This window comes from Pseudoliparis swirei, chromosome 20, assembly GCF_029220125.1.
Source record: "Pseudoliparis swirei isolate HS2019 ecotype Mariana Trench chromosome 20, NWPU_hadal_v1, whole genome shotgun sequence".
Taxonomy (NCBI): Eukaryota; Metazoa; Chordata; class Actinopteri; order Perciformes; family Liparidae; genus Pseudoliparis; species Pseudoliparis swirei.
In genome coordinates, this window is record NC_079407.1 from 17,861,819 (window position 1) to 17,877,583 (window position 15,765).

The window sequence follows — 15,765 nt, forward strand, 5'->3', positions numbered from 1 at the left end:
TTTCTTTTTTGATGTGACAATTGTGATCTGTTCCAAGCCCATGACTTGTGGGTTTGTTTGTTGTTATAACATGTGGTTATATGAGAGCAGCAGGAAGCCCTATGCGGTCACTGAACCATACATTGAGCTTTTTGTAAGATATATTGCAAACAATTTGAACAATTAAACTTCTGGTATACATATTCACTATTAATAAGCAGCTAATGCATGCATATTAGTAGCATTTTGGCTCTCTGGTAGTTATTATTAGGCACGAATTAATGCCTTATTGTGCATGACAATATTACAATACATAAAGAAGGACTATTGAGATGCACAAGTTCTAATCTCTTCCCTTTGTATCGATATAGGTTTGGAAATCTCTAAAGTGGTCCATTAATTAAAGTAGCTCTTTATACTTGTGCTGTCTTTGTTATTCTAGCACAGAATGGGAACAGAACCTTTGTATCTCCATATACCTTCATTTAAGTACAGGGTATGTTAATTGTTCTATAATTAATGCACTGTGTTAAGAGGAGGCGGTTTTAGAATTCAGAAGTGGGACTTCAACCGTAAGTCGTGGCAGTGTTGCTACCGCCATATACCGACTGATAACATTCATGTGTATTGTTCATCTAAGTGTATTCCCCAGATCCTCTTACACAACAAAGAACAGGGGGGAAAACGGAATAGATACATAAGATGTGTCTATTACGCCATGTTAAAAGCTCCTTCAACAACATGTGCAAGGCAGAGGTAGTAGAGCATAACATACCAGGTGCATTACACTCCTGTGACCAATCATGCTTTAGACAGAGGTTCAGACCGCCCAGCTCATTTGCATATAAGGACACATAAATGTCAAGCATAAATAAATGAAGAAATATGTGTGGACACATAAATAGAGACATAAATAAATGAAGAAATACATAAATGTAGAAATAGATTTATTTAATGGTCCTATTTAGGTAGAACTTTACTCCTGTATTTATTTATTTATACATGTATTTATTTATTCTTGTATTTATATATTTATTTAGAAATTTATTGAAGCATTTATTTATTCCTGTATTTATTTATACATTTATTTAAGCATTTATTTATTTATTCCTGTATTTATTTATACATGTATTTAAGCATTTATTTATTTATTCCTATATTTATTCAAGCATTCATTTATTTATTTATTTATACTTAAGACAACACTGTCCTTCTTTAAACGTGGTCATGAGAAAGCAGAGCTCACACTGCAGCATGTCTTCTTTGTGAGAACATGTGAGGGGAATGAGGAGAGCACACGGGGAAAAAACGAGGGCTATCGACGCCATCAGGAGGCTAATAAACCCGAAGATCGTTATTTTGGTCCAGCGGTTTAAAGCTCCACTGGATACAGTGTTGTACTAAATGATCGTTATGGAATTTAAGGGGCGGCAATGTAGAACACACGTTCTCTCAATCCAAGCTCAGTGTGTAGAGAATGTCTTCCGGTGGGCCATGAAACAAAGAGCCTCTTGACATCAGGAATGATATGCAGGATTTCTTTCTGTGTGGTCATTTTATTTGAGTACTCCAAATCACCCCTTGTCCCTTTATCTGTGTCCGGGCTGTTCCTGTCACAAAGGCGTCCGATCAGAATTTTGACCAATGATCCCTAAACATGGCTCCTGATTTGCTTTCTAGGCATCCGATTATTCTTCACTTTGTGCAAGTGTTGCGGTGAGACTGGAGTTGTGACAGATAGACAGATGGTCTGCCGAACAGGAGGATGTGATATTGTGATACATGTGTGTTGAAATGCTTGCTATAATACATGCATGTGTTTGTTGACAGCTCATGAGATGTGACTGTGTGAAGACCCAGGAAGCGGACAATTTGGGCTCTGCTCTGTCCTCTTCCTCCAGCCCTCGAGAAAAATGGCTCCGAAGGAGGACACATGTCAAACTAAGGGTAATGAATTATTTGTTTGGTTAATTTAGCACAAGATTTACTTTTTTGAAATACTCCAAAGAGCAACAACTACGCACATAGCCGATATTATCATTCTGCTGCAATGACCCTGCATTCATTTAAACTACAAATGAAGGTACTGCTAACTGCTAAGGTCGTAGCGCTTTAGAACTCCGACTTTGTGATCGGAGACCTACATTTATTTAAATACTCCGACACGCCCACCTTGAGACACAGAAGCAGGCAGACGCACACAATTACTCGATGCTCCTGAGCCCTGCAGAGCAGAACAACCAAGGTCGTATTGCTGTACACCCGGTGCTCCTCTTATCTAGAATTCAGTGACTGCTTGCCTTTTACGAGGCTTAAAATAGAACTACGTAACCAGAGTGTAATGTAAGAAAGTCTATATTTAAGTCTGTGAAGGTTTTCTTTTCTCTCTCTCATCTTGGTCTTGCCTCAGTTTTACCGACTAATGCGTTTCTGATGTAAGTGCCTCAAAAAAGTTGCCTCATCCTGAATGCATTTCAGTATGTGAAGATCTATGGTCGCTCCGTGCTGATTGAATCTGGGAACATCTTATCTGCTGCCGAGTGATACTATTCAGAGAGGGGAGGCATCTATTTCTGATTTTCCTTACCTTGGTCAGAGGTGTTGTCTCGGCCGGAGAGGGTGGCTAGTGTGGTAGACATTTTAGGTGGTCCATATGAAATGATTTTAGCATTCGCTCGTGCAACTTCCCATGCCGACCCCCTCTGTTACCTCACATCCATGACAATCAGAAAAACAACCTTATTCATTCTAGGAATAGGAGCTCCACCTCATCATCCATCTCTTTCATAAGTGTTCACTTCTGAGAGCAATGCAAGGGGATCAGTTTGGCTGCTTAGGGCGGAGAGAAACTGAAGAGTCTGATGATGAATCTGTTTTCTTTTCTTTACTCATCCTAAGCATTCGCAGTAATGGGCTGCTGTAGCTTAGTGTTCATTGTCTCTCCCACGGAGGGAGTGGGAGCCTGATGATAAAAGGACAACGCATTCCACCTGAGCCAATAGAAAGTTATTGCACATTAATTCCCCATTATGTAGTAGATCCATTGGTAATCTGGAAAAATAGATTGTAGAAGCATTAAATATGTGTTCATGTTTAACAAACGTGTATCTCTGGCTGAGGTGGTTTAATTGTATTTCTTTATTTTTTCTAAATCAAATAAACCTCGACTGACCTGTGTTTTGTGCTCTTGTTATCGACTGCAGAACGTCACTGCCAACCACAGGGTGAATGATGTCATTGCCACCGAGGATGGCCCTCAAACGCTGGTTGGTCGCTTCATGTACGGGCCCCTGGACATGGTCACACTGACTGGAGAAAAGGTGAAGACAAGCAACAAGATCATTATAGATATACGTTTGTGTGTGAAATATGTATATGAAACTCCAAGCTGTTGACCCCGCCTGCCCCTCTCAGGTGGACATCCTGCTCATGACACAACCTCAATCCGGCCGCTGGGTGCACTTTGACACAGAGGTGACCAACAGCAGTGGCAGAGTCACATACACGATTCCCAAGAGCAAGAAGCTCAGCCTGGGAGTCTATCCGATTAAAATGGTGGTCAAGTAAGCATCCATGTAGCATCACAGAGTGATGCATTATCAAATAAGAGGATACTGTGTGTATTTGTGTGTGTGTGTGTGTGTGTGTGTGTGTGTGTGTGTGTGTGTGTGTGTGTGTGTGTGTGTGTGTGTGTGTGTGTGTGTGTGTGTGTGTGTGTGTGTGTGTGTGTGTGTGTGTGTGTGTGTGTGTGTGTGTGTGTGTGTGTGCCTCTAGCCAGAGAGTGTAAAGTCCCTTAACCCTCCTGTTACCTTTATATTTACTGACATATTTTACCCTTGGGTCAATTTGACCCCAGCAATTAAAACCTCCAGAAAATTATAGAATTAATATTGTTTTCCAAGTTTAAGTGTGAGACACTTTATGTTTGTTTGTTGACTCCCTAAATAGCCCTTTAAATATATAAAAAAGTTGATATTTCTTATATGTTTGACACAGTGAAAAACAGCCTGGGGTCAAATTGACTCCAAAGAACACCGACATTAAACATTGAATGGGGTCAAATTGACCCGAAAGGTAACAGGAGGGTTAAGGGAGTAACAACCATATGTTGCAAATGCAGCTTCTACCTCTTTTTCTTTCCCAAGGGGCGATCAAACGAGTGCAGAGGCTTACGTGACTGTGTTGCCGCGGGGCATGGAGTGTGTGGTCTTCAGCATCGATGGTTCTTTTGCTGCCAGTGTGTCAATCATGGGCAGTGACCCCAAGGTCCGCCCCGGAGCTGTCGATGTAGTCAGGTAAGCGGTTTACAGCCTTCAGATGTGTGTGGCTGTGGCCGTTAATGACATTCCCCATTTCAGAGACAGACACAAAGGTTCACGAGGGTGTACACACGGAGCACCTGAAGCATTTAAGTGCGTCCTCTCCAGGATGATGCCGCGACTGAAGGAATTGAAAGACTTTGACGTGTGTTTGCTGTTATGTATTCACATGCAGGCACTGGCAGGACCTGGGTTATCTGATCATCTACATCACAGGCCGCCCTGATATGCAGAAGCAGCGCGTGGTCTCCTGGCTGTCGCAGCACAATTTTCCTCACGGGATGATCTTCTTTTCTGAAGGCCTGGTTCACGATCCCCTTCGGCAGAAGACCATCTTCCTCAGGAACCTCATGCAGGAGGTACGGTCCTGAGACGATCCCTCGTTCTCACATTAACAGTTGATCTTTCTTCCAAAGCACGTGAAACATTTTGTTCATTGCCGTTGTCGCTCCCAGGCTCCCAGTGTTGTGGCCTCGAGTTGTGCCGCGTAGAAAAGGCCATACACATCTCTGACTGAATGTTGTCTCTCTTCCCAGTGTCACATTAAGATCAACTCTGCTTACGGCTCCATGAAGGACATCACCGTTTACAACATGCTCGGCCTCTGCCCCTCACAGATTTATATTGTTGGCAGACCTACGAAGAAGTATCAAAATCAATGCCAGGTAGTTTCATTTTCATTGTATTTCATCGCTCTCATTATATGTATTTCGTAGTATTTCCGTCTGCCTGTTTTACTTGTATTTGTTTTACCATTTCCCTGTGTGGTAAATGTAGTTCCTGAGCGAGGGATATGCAGCGCACCTCGCCACCCTTCAGTTTGGACACAGAGCCAGACCCAAGAAATCCCCTTCAGTCCGTATGGTCCTCAGGAAGGGCTCTTTTGGTCTCTCGGCGAAGCCCGACTTCCTGTGTAAGCGCAGCCACCTGCGCAGGACCATGTCAGTGCAACAACCCGACCCACCGTCCACACCCAACCCCAAGCCTGAGCGAGCTCAGAGCCAGCCGGAGTCAGATAAGGACCACGGAGGAGGAGGGGGAGGAGGACAAGGCGTGTGGGGACGGCCCTCCATTCACCGTGGAGACACCACTCCCTGACGTCGAAAGAGAGATGGAAGGATTGCAGGAATAAAGAAGAGGAGAACAAAGGGGTCTTAGTGTCCAGGGCCAAGGTGATATCTCGTGTTTTAAATGTATTTATTTTATTTTATTATTTTAAAGGACCATAGTGTAGGATTTAGTGGCATCTGCCAGTGAGGTTGCAGCGGTCAACCAACTGAACACCCCTCTGCTCACCCCTCTCTCTCCAAGGGTGTTTATGAGTGACGGTGGCCGTCATGTAACTTAAGAACATGAAAGACTCTCCAGAACCAGATGCGTGGTTTGTCCGCTCTGGGCTACTGTAGAAACATGTTGATGTAACATGGTGGACTCTGTGGATCCACTCGGTATTTAGATAGAATGGGCTCATTCTGAGCTAACAAGAAGTCTTAGTTTCAGGTCATTCAACACGATAGTGATGAATATATATTCAGCTTCTGCCAGTAAATTCCCCTAAATGTTACACACTGTTCCTTTTTTATGAATAATTGTTATCTTAGTTAGTTTTCTGATAAGAAAGAATACTTTTGTACTCTTCAAGCGGTAAACAGGCAGTCGGATGATCAAGCTCCAGTCTGATAAAACAAAGATGAACTGAAAACATTTCTTTAACAGACTTAGTTCAACATCCTTGATCAAGCTCCAAAAACATTTGAAAAAAAATACAAATCCAGTAATGCAACTCGATGGAGTCTTTGTTTAGACGTCCCCACACGACCTGCTGTACAAGCACACTCTTTTTAAAAAATCCAGTCTTTATTGGTGGAGTGAATATTTTTTAAGCAGAGGACAAGAATATAAACAAAACGTGCAAACATCAAACGAGGTGGTGATAGTTGACTGTGCCACTGACACTTTTTGCAATATGGAAAGCAAAAGCTCCAATGATCTGATCAGGAGCATCAAAGCGGTCCAGATTGTCAGAAGAGTCTCTCAGATTGCTGCAACACCTCTGAAGTTGTCTTTTACTTTTTTACCGCTTAAGGATAACAATCGCTGTTGAACAATGAGCCGCTCACCTTTTTATTTCGCTGCTTGGTCTGTTAAGCCTTTAAGACAAGGAGGCTCCACGAAGCTTTGCCTCAAACACAGATTGATTTTGCTCTCGCTACTGTTGAGTTCCGACAAAGTCAATAAATGTCCGTCTTGATTTGATTGTGTTCCTTGTGTTCTTTGATGTACACCATTTATTACGGCCCGTTCGCTTTGAGTCACTCTATAAATAATGTGAAGTCCAACAGCACAGAAGCAAAAAGATCAGCAAAGCAGGAAAGTAAAAGAGAATGAGTAATTCTTCTGGATACTGAATATCCCTGTGGCAACCTGAGTAAGATATGCTATTACTAGCAGCAGCTCCCTTTGGAGTACTGAATGTAAATTAGTCCACAGCGGTGATTATGCTGGTTGGCCTACTGCTGAGCTAAGACTGTCCTTCTAAGATTTCCATATTTTGAAATATTGTTTGTGCGATGATGGAAATGAATGCTGTATCACTGAGAGCATGTATACGAACAAAAGATGCTGACGCACCACATGCTCATCAAATGTGAGAGACTTCACTAATTGTCCTTTCTCTTTCCATGTAGATACATGTAAATTGGATCGCCTGCCGGTATCCCTCCGGCGCCGCTTCACCTCCTGCTCGGCACTCGACACTATTCCTCCTGCCCGGCCCTTTCCTCCTGACCCGCTCGCTGGATTATGTCACTTAGTCTTTGTGCCTGAATTATTAAGCAGTTGCCGGGAGATGGGGGGTTCCAAATGTCCCTGTCTCGCTAGAATTGTGTCTAATTGTAAGGTAAAAAAAGAAGACGTACTTGAGATAGTGACTCTGAACCTGTTGAGACCTTTGCAACCGGACTGCTGTGCTGCCGGGTGGTCACGTTGACAGACTCCTGCAGTAACGCCCCGCTCGTGTAAATAAGTATTCAACGCACGTCATCCCTGTTCAGGCCTCTGGACATTTAGTTCCAAGCTCCACACGAGCTCTGAGATCCGCAGGTCCAATGAGTCAACCTCAGCCCCCCCCCCCCCCCCTTTTCGACAGCCGCCTCAGATCAGGTCCACGACTCGCACCCTGAGGTTGCACTTGCACTTTGGTCGTACGCCGCAGTGGTTCTCAGTTCGGCTGCGGCACTCGCTTCAGAATCAAAGAGTTGTGTGTTTGTAGTTTCTTGTTTTTCCGGCAATTTGTGCAGCTTGTGTGTTCCTGTAACTCCCGGAAGATGAAACGCAATCGTTTGTTGGCTTGACCAAAACACTTTTACAGATTGACAGACTCGGATGTAAAAAGTGATCTGAACTTGTTTATCTACTTAATGTCGTTGCAGTTGCTTGCCGGATATTGTACTGTACAATACACCCCATGCCAGTTGAAGTTCCAGCAGGATACTCTTGCATCCATTGAATACAGCTGCACTGGAACCAAGACGATACACGTGATTACGTCTGATGCTGTCTTGAATTGAATCCATGTTTAAAACTCAAGTCAAACATATTTTTCAATGAGGAAATATTGTAAATATAAATATTTTCAATGTATGATTTTGAACCTTTTGTTGTTTGATCTTAAATTGTAATTGCTGTTGTGTAGAGTTTTGGATTTGTTTGACCAAAGTGTTGGACAAAGTGCATTTTATCAAGTTGATATTGTTGCTTTGACAGGTTTTAGATAGTGTGTGCGTGTGTGTGTGTGTGTGTGTGTGTGTGTATGTGTGTGTGTGTGTACCTAGGTATTTGTGGTAGACTTGTATTTACTGTGAACATGGAAATAGCTGTGACGAGTACATGTCGGCGTGTTGACATGCCACCATGTTCTCACTGTGTACTTTAGAGGTATGGATTAAAGCACTGCGTCAGAGGATTATTTAGTTGAGGTTTTTACACCTGCTGTAAAAGAAGAAGAAAAGGCTTTTGAGATCTGTGTCTGGGTTCAACTGAAAACCTGCATCGCCAGGAGGGAGCAGGCTTTTTCTTTTTCTTTCCCCGCCTGCACATAATAGGTGTTCCAGTAATTCGCTGTTTGATTACTACTAATCAGTATTTATGACTCTGTTGTGCCGCCCGTGTAATTGCAGTGCAGTGTTTAGCATTACTTGGTACATTTATAACATTGTACAATACTGAAAAGCCTAACTCCATTTTGTTTTGCATTAAGATTGTTGAATACTGAAATATTGTTTTTCCAAGCAACATAATGATCAAGTCGGTTTAACACATAGTAATATCTTTCAGTGTGTAAACTATGTATGATGGGCAACATAGTACAACAACAACAACAACAGTATAATATTGGTAAATGGCAAATGATGGTCTAATAGTTAAATGGTGATTGTTCTGTGCATGTTATTATTTCATATTGTTAAGTAATGGCTATCAATTGTCATCTTTGTTATACTTTGAAGTTTTAATTAATTAACGGGAGAATAAGAATTAATCATTCATTCGAACAGCAAATCCGAATTCCAATAGCATAGAAAAGTATTAGTATTAGTATTCACCAAATCACAACTTAACTATAGAGTATTGACATCATTTGCCATTTATTAACAGTTTGTATGACTTAATAAGTCGGCTTTGGTAACTAACATGGTGTTACAGTCTGTTTTACAAAAAACAAAATATTTGTGTTAATTATTTGTGTGGTCTTAATCTTGGTTTTATGAGTATTTGAAACCGGAACTTTGACCAATGTGGGGAAAAAAATGGTTTCCTGGCTCCAAAGTGTATTGTTTTGTACAGAGCTCATGTAATTATGTTGTTGTGTTTATTGGACTCAGTCCATCTTTCACTATGGCATAAATAAAGATATTTCATAGTCGAAGAATTTGGTTTTACTCCAGGAGAGTTAGTATTACTTCCACATGTGTTTCATCTGCAGAGAAACTGAATCCCCTCTGATGTGCTTTATTATTTCATTTCAAGGTCAGAGTTTGAGTATCAGACGTGACTCGAAAATCCTCTTATTTTTATTTTTTAAGGCTCTGTTTTAAAGTCAGTATTAGAAACCTCACTCCAGCTTTCCTTTTGTATCACCATCCACTGAACTGTCTGACTTGAATGAACGGCTGAATCCGCCAGCCGGTTGGATTCAGAGTCGAGACATCGGGCTTTCACAGATCTACAGTAGACATCGTCATGTCTAGTCATGAATCCGTAATAAACATTGTGTTTTGGTTAGAACATTAGAGTGGAAGTGTGTGATGGCCATACGTTGTTGCAGCCTTTAAAAAAAAAAATCAACTGCAATATTCAGAATAAAAAAACATTCAAAATCAGCTGCAACTGATTTGCACTGATTTGGTGCAAAGGTTACCATTTTAGACCATTTTAAATTGATTTTTAAAAAGGGTTAATAATCCCTACAAAATACCACATTAAGACCTCGATGAACACCATAGAAGAATTCCTGCTGTGCTTTGGTATTTAAAAAGACATTTGGCAACTTGGCATGGTATGATGAGCTTCTTTTCTGTAAGTCTAAAAATGAATCAATTAAGCTCATTGAATCCACAATAGTTTCAGCGTTACACTAATTTTCAATGTATGTTATTCCAAGACATATATTCAAATCCATCCATGTATCAAACAAATAACTGTATGGGATTATCATTGAATGGTTATGTCTGTAAAGGGGAGATTTCAAGGTACCCAGAACACCCATGTCATTCAGCTATCTTATTGTGTCAAGACAAAGTGATTTGCTGAGTCATTTGAAAATGTATTCATGATACGTCAAAAGGCAAACATAATCCACAGCATAATACTTTCCCGTCAAAACATAATTCACAATGCAGTGTCCTTGTTTGGGAACGTTCGTTCTATGAGACGGGGCTGCTTGAGGTTGTCTTCCCGACAATATCAGGTTTTTTATCGGACCATCCTCTTCATGGTGTCTTTAAAGCTGAGCTCACGACTGCCTCTTAAATACAGTAATGTCACAGATGCTGTGGATCTCACAGTATAATAGTGTTGAGATTATTTTCTTGACAGCTGTTTAGAAGCTTGTGAATTAACTATCGAACTAACAAGGACAAGGAGTTCTGCTCAGGAACAAGAGTCCACTTGCCAGCGGTTCTGAGGCTGAACTTGGTCACAGCAGAGCTCTTAACGCCCACTCCTCCTCTCGACCTCCATCTGCCTGATGGATCATCGAGGTCTGGATCGTGGCCCATGCCTACTACCAACTATTCATACACTCTGTCAGACTCATTACCTTCGCATTGAAAATGCGGAATGTTATGTTTTGATCGCCGTGTATTTATTTATTTATTTGTATGCGTGTTCCTCGCATAACAAAAAAAGTTTTAAACCGAATCGCATGAAATTTGGTGGGATGATTGGTTATTATCCGGGGACCATTTGATTAGATTTTGGGATCGATCGGGTCAAAGGTCAAGGTCATGGAAAGGTCAACATCTTCTTTTTTAAATAGCATGGTCAACGAACACAGACACTCTGGTGAGAAAGGCAAGGCAGCGCCTCTACCACCTCAGGCAGCTGAGGAAATTTAAAGTTTCCCAGAGGATCCTTCAGTCCTTCTACTCTGGAGCTGTAGAGAGCGTCCTGACAGGAAGCATCACAGCCTGGTTTGGCAACTGCTCCGCTCAGGACAGGAAGGCTCTGCAGAGAGTAGTGCGTTCGGCTGAGCGCACTATTGGAACTACACTCCCCACCCTGCAGGACTTGTACACCAGGAGGTGCAGAACCAGAGCCGGCAGGATCATGAAGGATCCTCACCACCCCAACAACAGACTGTTTCAGCTGCTGCGGTCAGGCAGGCGCCTCCGTAGTCACGCTGCAAGAACAGAGAGACTGAGACGGAGTTTCTTTCCTCAGGCCATCAGGACTGTGAACTCCGACCTCACCAGGACCCCCACATAGACCCACACAACTGCCCCTCTTAGGCACACACACACACACACACACACACACACACACACACACACACTTACTGTAAATATTGTGTTGTTTTTATTGTAAATAGTGTGTACTTGTTGCCCTTGCACATTCCTGCTGAGCATTGCCACTTTCATTTCACTGCACACCCTGTGTGTGTATGTGACAAATAAAACATCTTGAATCTTGAATCTTGAATCAATTTGTATCCATTTGGCATGCAACTAATGCCAAAATGTTCATAATTCAATGCCCAATCTTGTGATATGCGAAGGTATGCGCTCTACCGAGTGCCCGTTCTAGTTGAATATATTTTAACTCTAATATGTCCTTCTGTTCACATGGCATCTATTACACCTGTCCATCCTGGAGAGGGATCCTCTGTTGCTCTTCTAAAGGTTTCTTCACTTTTTTCCCCGTGAAAGGTTGTTTGTGAGTTTCTCCTGATCCGATGTGAGGTTCTTTGATAGGGATGTCTATATGTACAGATTGTAAAGCCCTCTGAGACAATTTGTAATTTGTGAAAATGGGCTATACAAACTAAACTGAATTCAATTGAACGCTAACGTCACAATGACAATTATCGAAAGGACGAGTAGATCGTCATTATGTAAAATACACAAGAGCCAGAAGCATGTCGACTATTTAACTGGCGAGTCTACTGTTATTATGGTTTTCGTTTTATTATACAACAATGTGGTATAATGAGCTGGATCTGTAATTCTCCGAGCCACATGTAGCATCTGGTCTGGGAAAACAGGCGGCGGGAAGGACTGCTGTTTTCTTCTATGATTCACATGAAAGGTTGAAATCAGTCAATCAATAGTATGTATTGTAGATGAGTGTGAGAGCATTTTCCTTTTGGGTTTGTGGTGCACTAACATATACAAATATTTTTCTTTCTATGTGGTCGGGGCTGATGCACAGCTGACAGTATCTGAAATGGGTGTTTGTTAATTCACATTTCCACAAGGATAGACCAGTCAGCTTGTTTACTCTTCTTTGTTTACAGCCTTGAGAACCACCTGTTCCGTAACAGCGGTTGCTTTCATGTTCTTGATTTTGAAGAGTTGAAAATTAAAGTGTGATTCATGAGCCATACTGTGAGCTGTGAACACTTGCTACCCCAGGATTGTGATTTAAAAATGTAGCGACCGTTTCTGACTCACTTCATTTGTGTCCCTATTCTCCCTGTTGCCATATTTGTTTGGCCAAAAGAAATCAGTCCCTTTTCTTTTCCTTTTTTGTATACATTAAAGGCACTTATCACCGCTGATGAATATCTTGACTCAAGGTCAGTTTAACTAGGTGCTCAAGTAACTTCTTCCAATCCTTGCAGAGTGTGCGCTTTATTTCGACCGCGTGATTATATACGAGGCCTTTATCGGGGATTTTGAAAATCTTTGTCACTTGTGTTGGAAGTAGCACTTCACGAAACTGCCTCTTGCACCATAATAATTTTGTATCCAGGTTTAAATGGGAAACTTGATCCTGCGAACATAAAATTAGAAAATAGTCCATTGTTCTTAGTTGTGTGGTATTTCTCGTGAGATGGAGTAACAGGGGTTGCATGTAAAACAGCTCACCAGGGACAGAGGCTGGACACCTCACACACATGTCATGGATTGCTTTGCCCTGTGTCACCGAGACTTTGTGAGAGACGAAAGACTTATCCCAAGGATTTGATTGGTGCATCCCTTATTGTCCTGCTTTTATCTCAAGCTTCTGGAAATCGGAAGCTTTTTCCAGTCCTAGAGTCTTAATCTTGGTAAAGGTGAATGGGCCTCGCTTGTGAATCAATGTATGCTATTGTTGCAGGGTCTTTGTCTTTGTAAGCGGAGGATGCTGGAGCAGTGCTGCGTGTTGGATGGAGCGCCCTGCATTGTCACGCCTGGAGCATCTGTAATGCGGTTCAAAGAGGACAAAGTAATGCTTGCATAAGAATGAAACCCTCATCCTTCCGTATTTGAGTTCATCTAGTTTACGCTTTGCAAAACAAGTTGGTTAGTTACCTAGAAGCAACTTAACACTTACTGTGACCTCCAGCTCTGATTGACAGCAGCACCCAACTGAATCACCCTGGTTGTTATTCCCAAACAGCAGAGTGGGGTTTAATTTGTTTTGGGATTTGGCCGGTGATCTATGGATGCCAGGACAGCGACGAGGAGTGTATTACAATCTGAATAGATTGTAATACAACAGAGCAGCGATAGAGACGGAGACAAAGAGATATATTGAGACATTTCTTTGGCCCAGGATGCCTGGTTTCTACACAGCAAGAATATCCTCAGATGGTGTAAATAACAGTCCACACAGTCTTAACCAAAGCACATCCCTGAGGTCAGCAAGGAGAGACGTGTACCTCTGGCAAGTTGGCATGGCAACTCTCTGCTGTTTAGATCAAGCGTGATTTCACATTTTATTATATTTAAATATGTCTTGTTTTACATTCTGTACATGGTCATCTGAATTAATTTCACAAGGAATGTAATTGCTGCAGCTTAATATAAGTGATGATACAGGTTACGAGGCTTAATGTAATTGACGTTAGCCGTGGGGACACTGGAATAAACGGTGTAGCCGTTTGGTGGTAAAATGCAGCAAGATTCAAAATAGGTCTCTAAATTATTCTGGAGGGTACAGCACTTGCTAGATGCGAACAAAATCCTGTTGTTGCAGCCGACGACCCGGCTTCAGAATTCAGTTTTGGCTGGGTCACAAGAAATTATAAAGAATTTAGAAACCCGCTGCATTAGAATATTTTCAGAGATTGCATTTGAGAAAGCAATGATCCATCGGAGCGGGTCAGATGCCGGAGCCACATATCACTGCCTACAGAGGCATCAGATATGACAGGCTGCGTCCCCTCATCATGACTCAGATCAAACCTTTCCCTTCCATTATTTAGTCAATCCATATGAAGCTAATGGTCAGAACGCTCTGGAAAGGGATGCACCTTTTCCTGCTTCTTGTTTTGGAGAAGTTGTATGTGACAGCGTGGAGGCAGAAGCTAAACAAGCCCCATTTGTTTTGTCTGCTTGGTACCTGCAAACATAATGTCTCACAATTCTAAAACACAAGATTCTGCTGCATGTTCAAGTTCGTTTTGCATGTTTATTTCAGGTGTTTTCCTCTGCTTTGGTTTTTCATTTGAAATCCGAGAATGGCAGATAAGGGCATCTTTTATTCAAGCTGCCCAGCCAGTGCCGTCCACTTAGTAGCTCATTGACGCAATATCTAGTTTACTCGCAACATTGTGAAAGACAAAATGAAAGTGAATGATTAAAGGAGAACCACATGAATACGTTGTGTGTGCCTCCTTCAGAGGTGTAATTCATTCAAACATGTATCAGTTGAATAAATATGTTGAAGAAAAATATATTTGCGTCTTGATCTTTTTGTCCATCAGGAAATCAAAGGCAGCTGTGCACGCTTCTTCGAACTTTTTTAAGGAGGATGCAGGATTAAAATGAGATGCCACAGCTCAGGTAATGTTAAACCAAGATACGTGTATAAACTCAGCGGATTAATGTTTTACTCGGAAAGGAGCTGGTAGAGTTCTAAAATCATCTTTTGTTTTGGACTGTTTAACTTTGCTTAGTCTCATGGACTTCTAACTTGTAACAGAAATTAGTTTGTGTTCTCCAGGGATGGCTCAGATGAATCCACCAGCATGCTGTACAGAATGTGACGCAGTGCAGAGGTCAACCATATGTTTATGGTCTGTGGTTTTCTTCTCTTACACTGTAGTGTCCCAGATGGATGTGTCAGGACGGGATTTAGGGTGGACCCAAATGTGTCCCTACAGATGTTAATGTATTTTCCAGAAGAAGCACATCAAAATGCAAATTTCAAACTAATGAAAGTATAGTTGAGGAAGTGTTTTAGTTTCTAAGTCTTTCTTTTTTTCATGTAGTCTGAGTAAAATGTTTCTCCTACTCTACGACTCACATGAAAGGATGAAATCAGCCGCAGTGGAAGATGTGATTTAAAACTTAGCGACCGTTTCTGACAAACTTCATTTGTGTCCCTATTCTCCCCATTGCCATGTTCGTTTGGCCAAAAGAAATCAGTCCTTTTCTTCTTCCATTTTCTTATTTTTAATCCATAAAAGGCACTTATCACAGCTGATCAATATCTTGAATCAAGGTAATTTTAACTAGGTGCTCAAGTAACTGCTTCCAATCCTTGCAGAGTGTGCTCTTTATTTAGACCGCGTGATTATATACGATATAACTATGAACTGTATTCAAACTAATCAAAGTATTGTTAAGGAAGTGTTCTAGTTTCTAAGTATTTTATTTGTATATGTAGTCTAAGTAAAATGCACACACAATCCCAAAGATCATCAGTGCAAATGAACATGTCGTATATAAAAAATTGTGAATTTCACGTGAAAAAAAGCTCCGGACGGGCAGAGAGCAGTGAGAGAGAGGGCATGGAAGGCATGGAAGACGATACCGACCAG

The 15,765-nt window shown here is 41.6% G+C and overlaps 1 protein-coding gene across 2 annotated transcripts in view; it reads left to right on the forward strand.

Annotated features, from left to right (window-relative positions):
• Positions 1-9,219, forward strand: part of pitpnm3 (PITPNM family member 3) — an 83,172-nt gene extending 73,953 nt beyond the window's left edge. The window contains exons 13-20 of one of the 2 annotated variants that reach the window (XR_008834846.1): positions 1,810-1,926; positions 3,183-3,299; positions 3,394-3,542; positions 4,125-4,274; positions 4,474-4,657; positions 4,835-4,963; positions 5,076-5,470; positions 6,986-9,219. Coding sequence is in view for 1 of the 2 variants with exons in the window: in XM_056441175.1 (XP_056297150.1) it covers positions 1,810-1,926; positions 3,183-3,299; positions 3,394-3,542; positions 4,125-4,274; positions 4,474-4,657; positions 4,835-4,963; positions 5,076-5,396 (1,167 nt within the window). In the remaining variant the exon portion in view is untranslated. Of the gene's footprint in view, positions 1-1,809; positions 1,927-3,182; positions 3,300-3,393; positions 3,543-4,124; positions 4,275-4,473; positions 4,658-4,834; positions 4,964-5,075; positions 6,555-6,985 lie in introns of those variants that run through there. The other variant, XM_056441175.1, reaches the window with a different exon arrangement.
• The last annotated feature ends 6,546 nt before the right edge of the window (positions 9,220-15,765 follow it).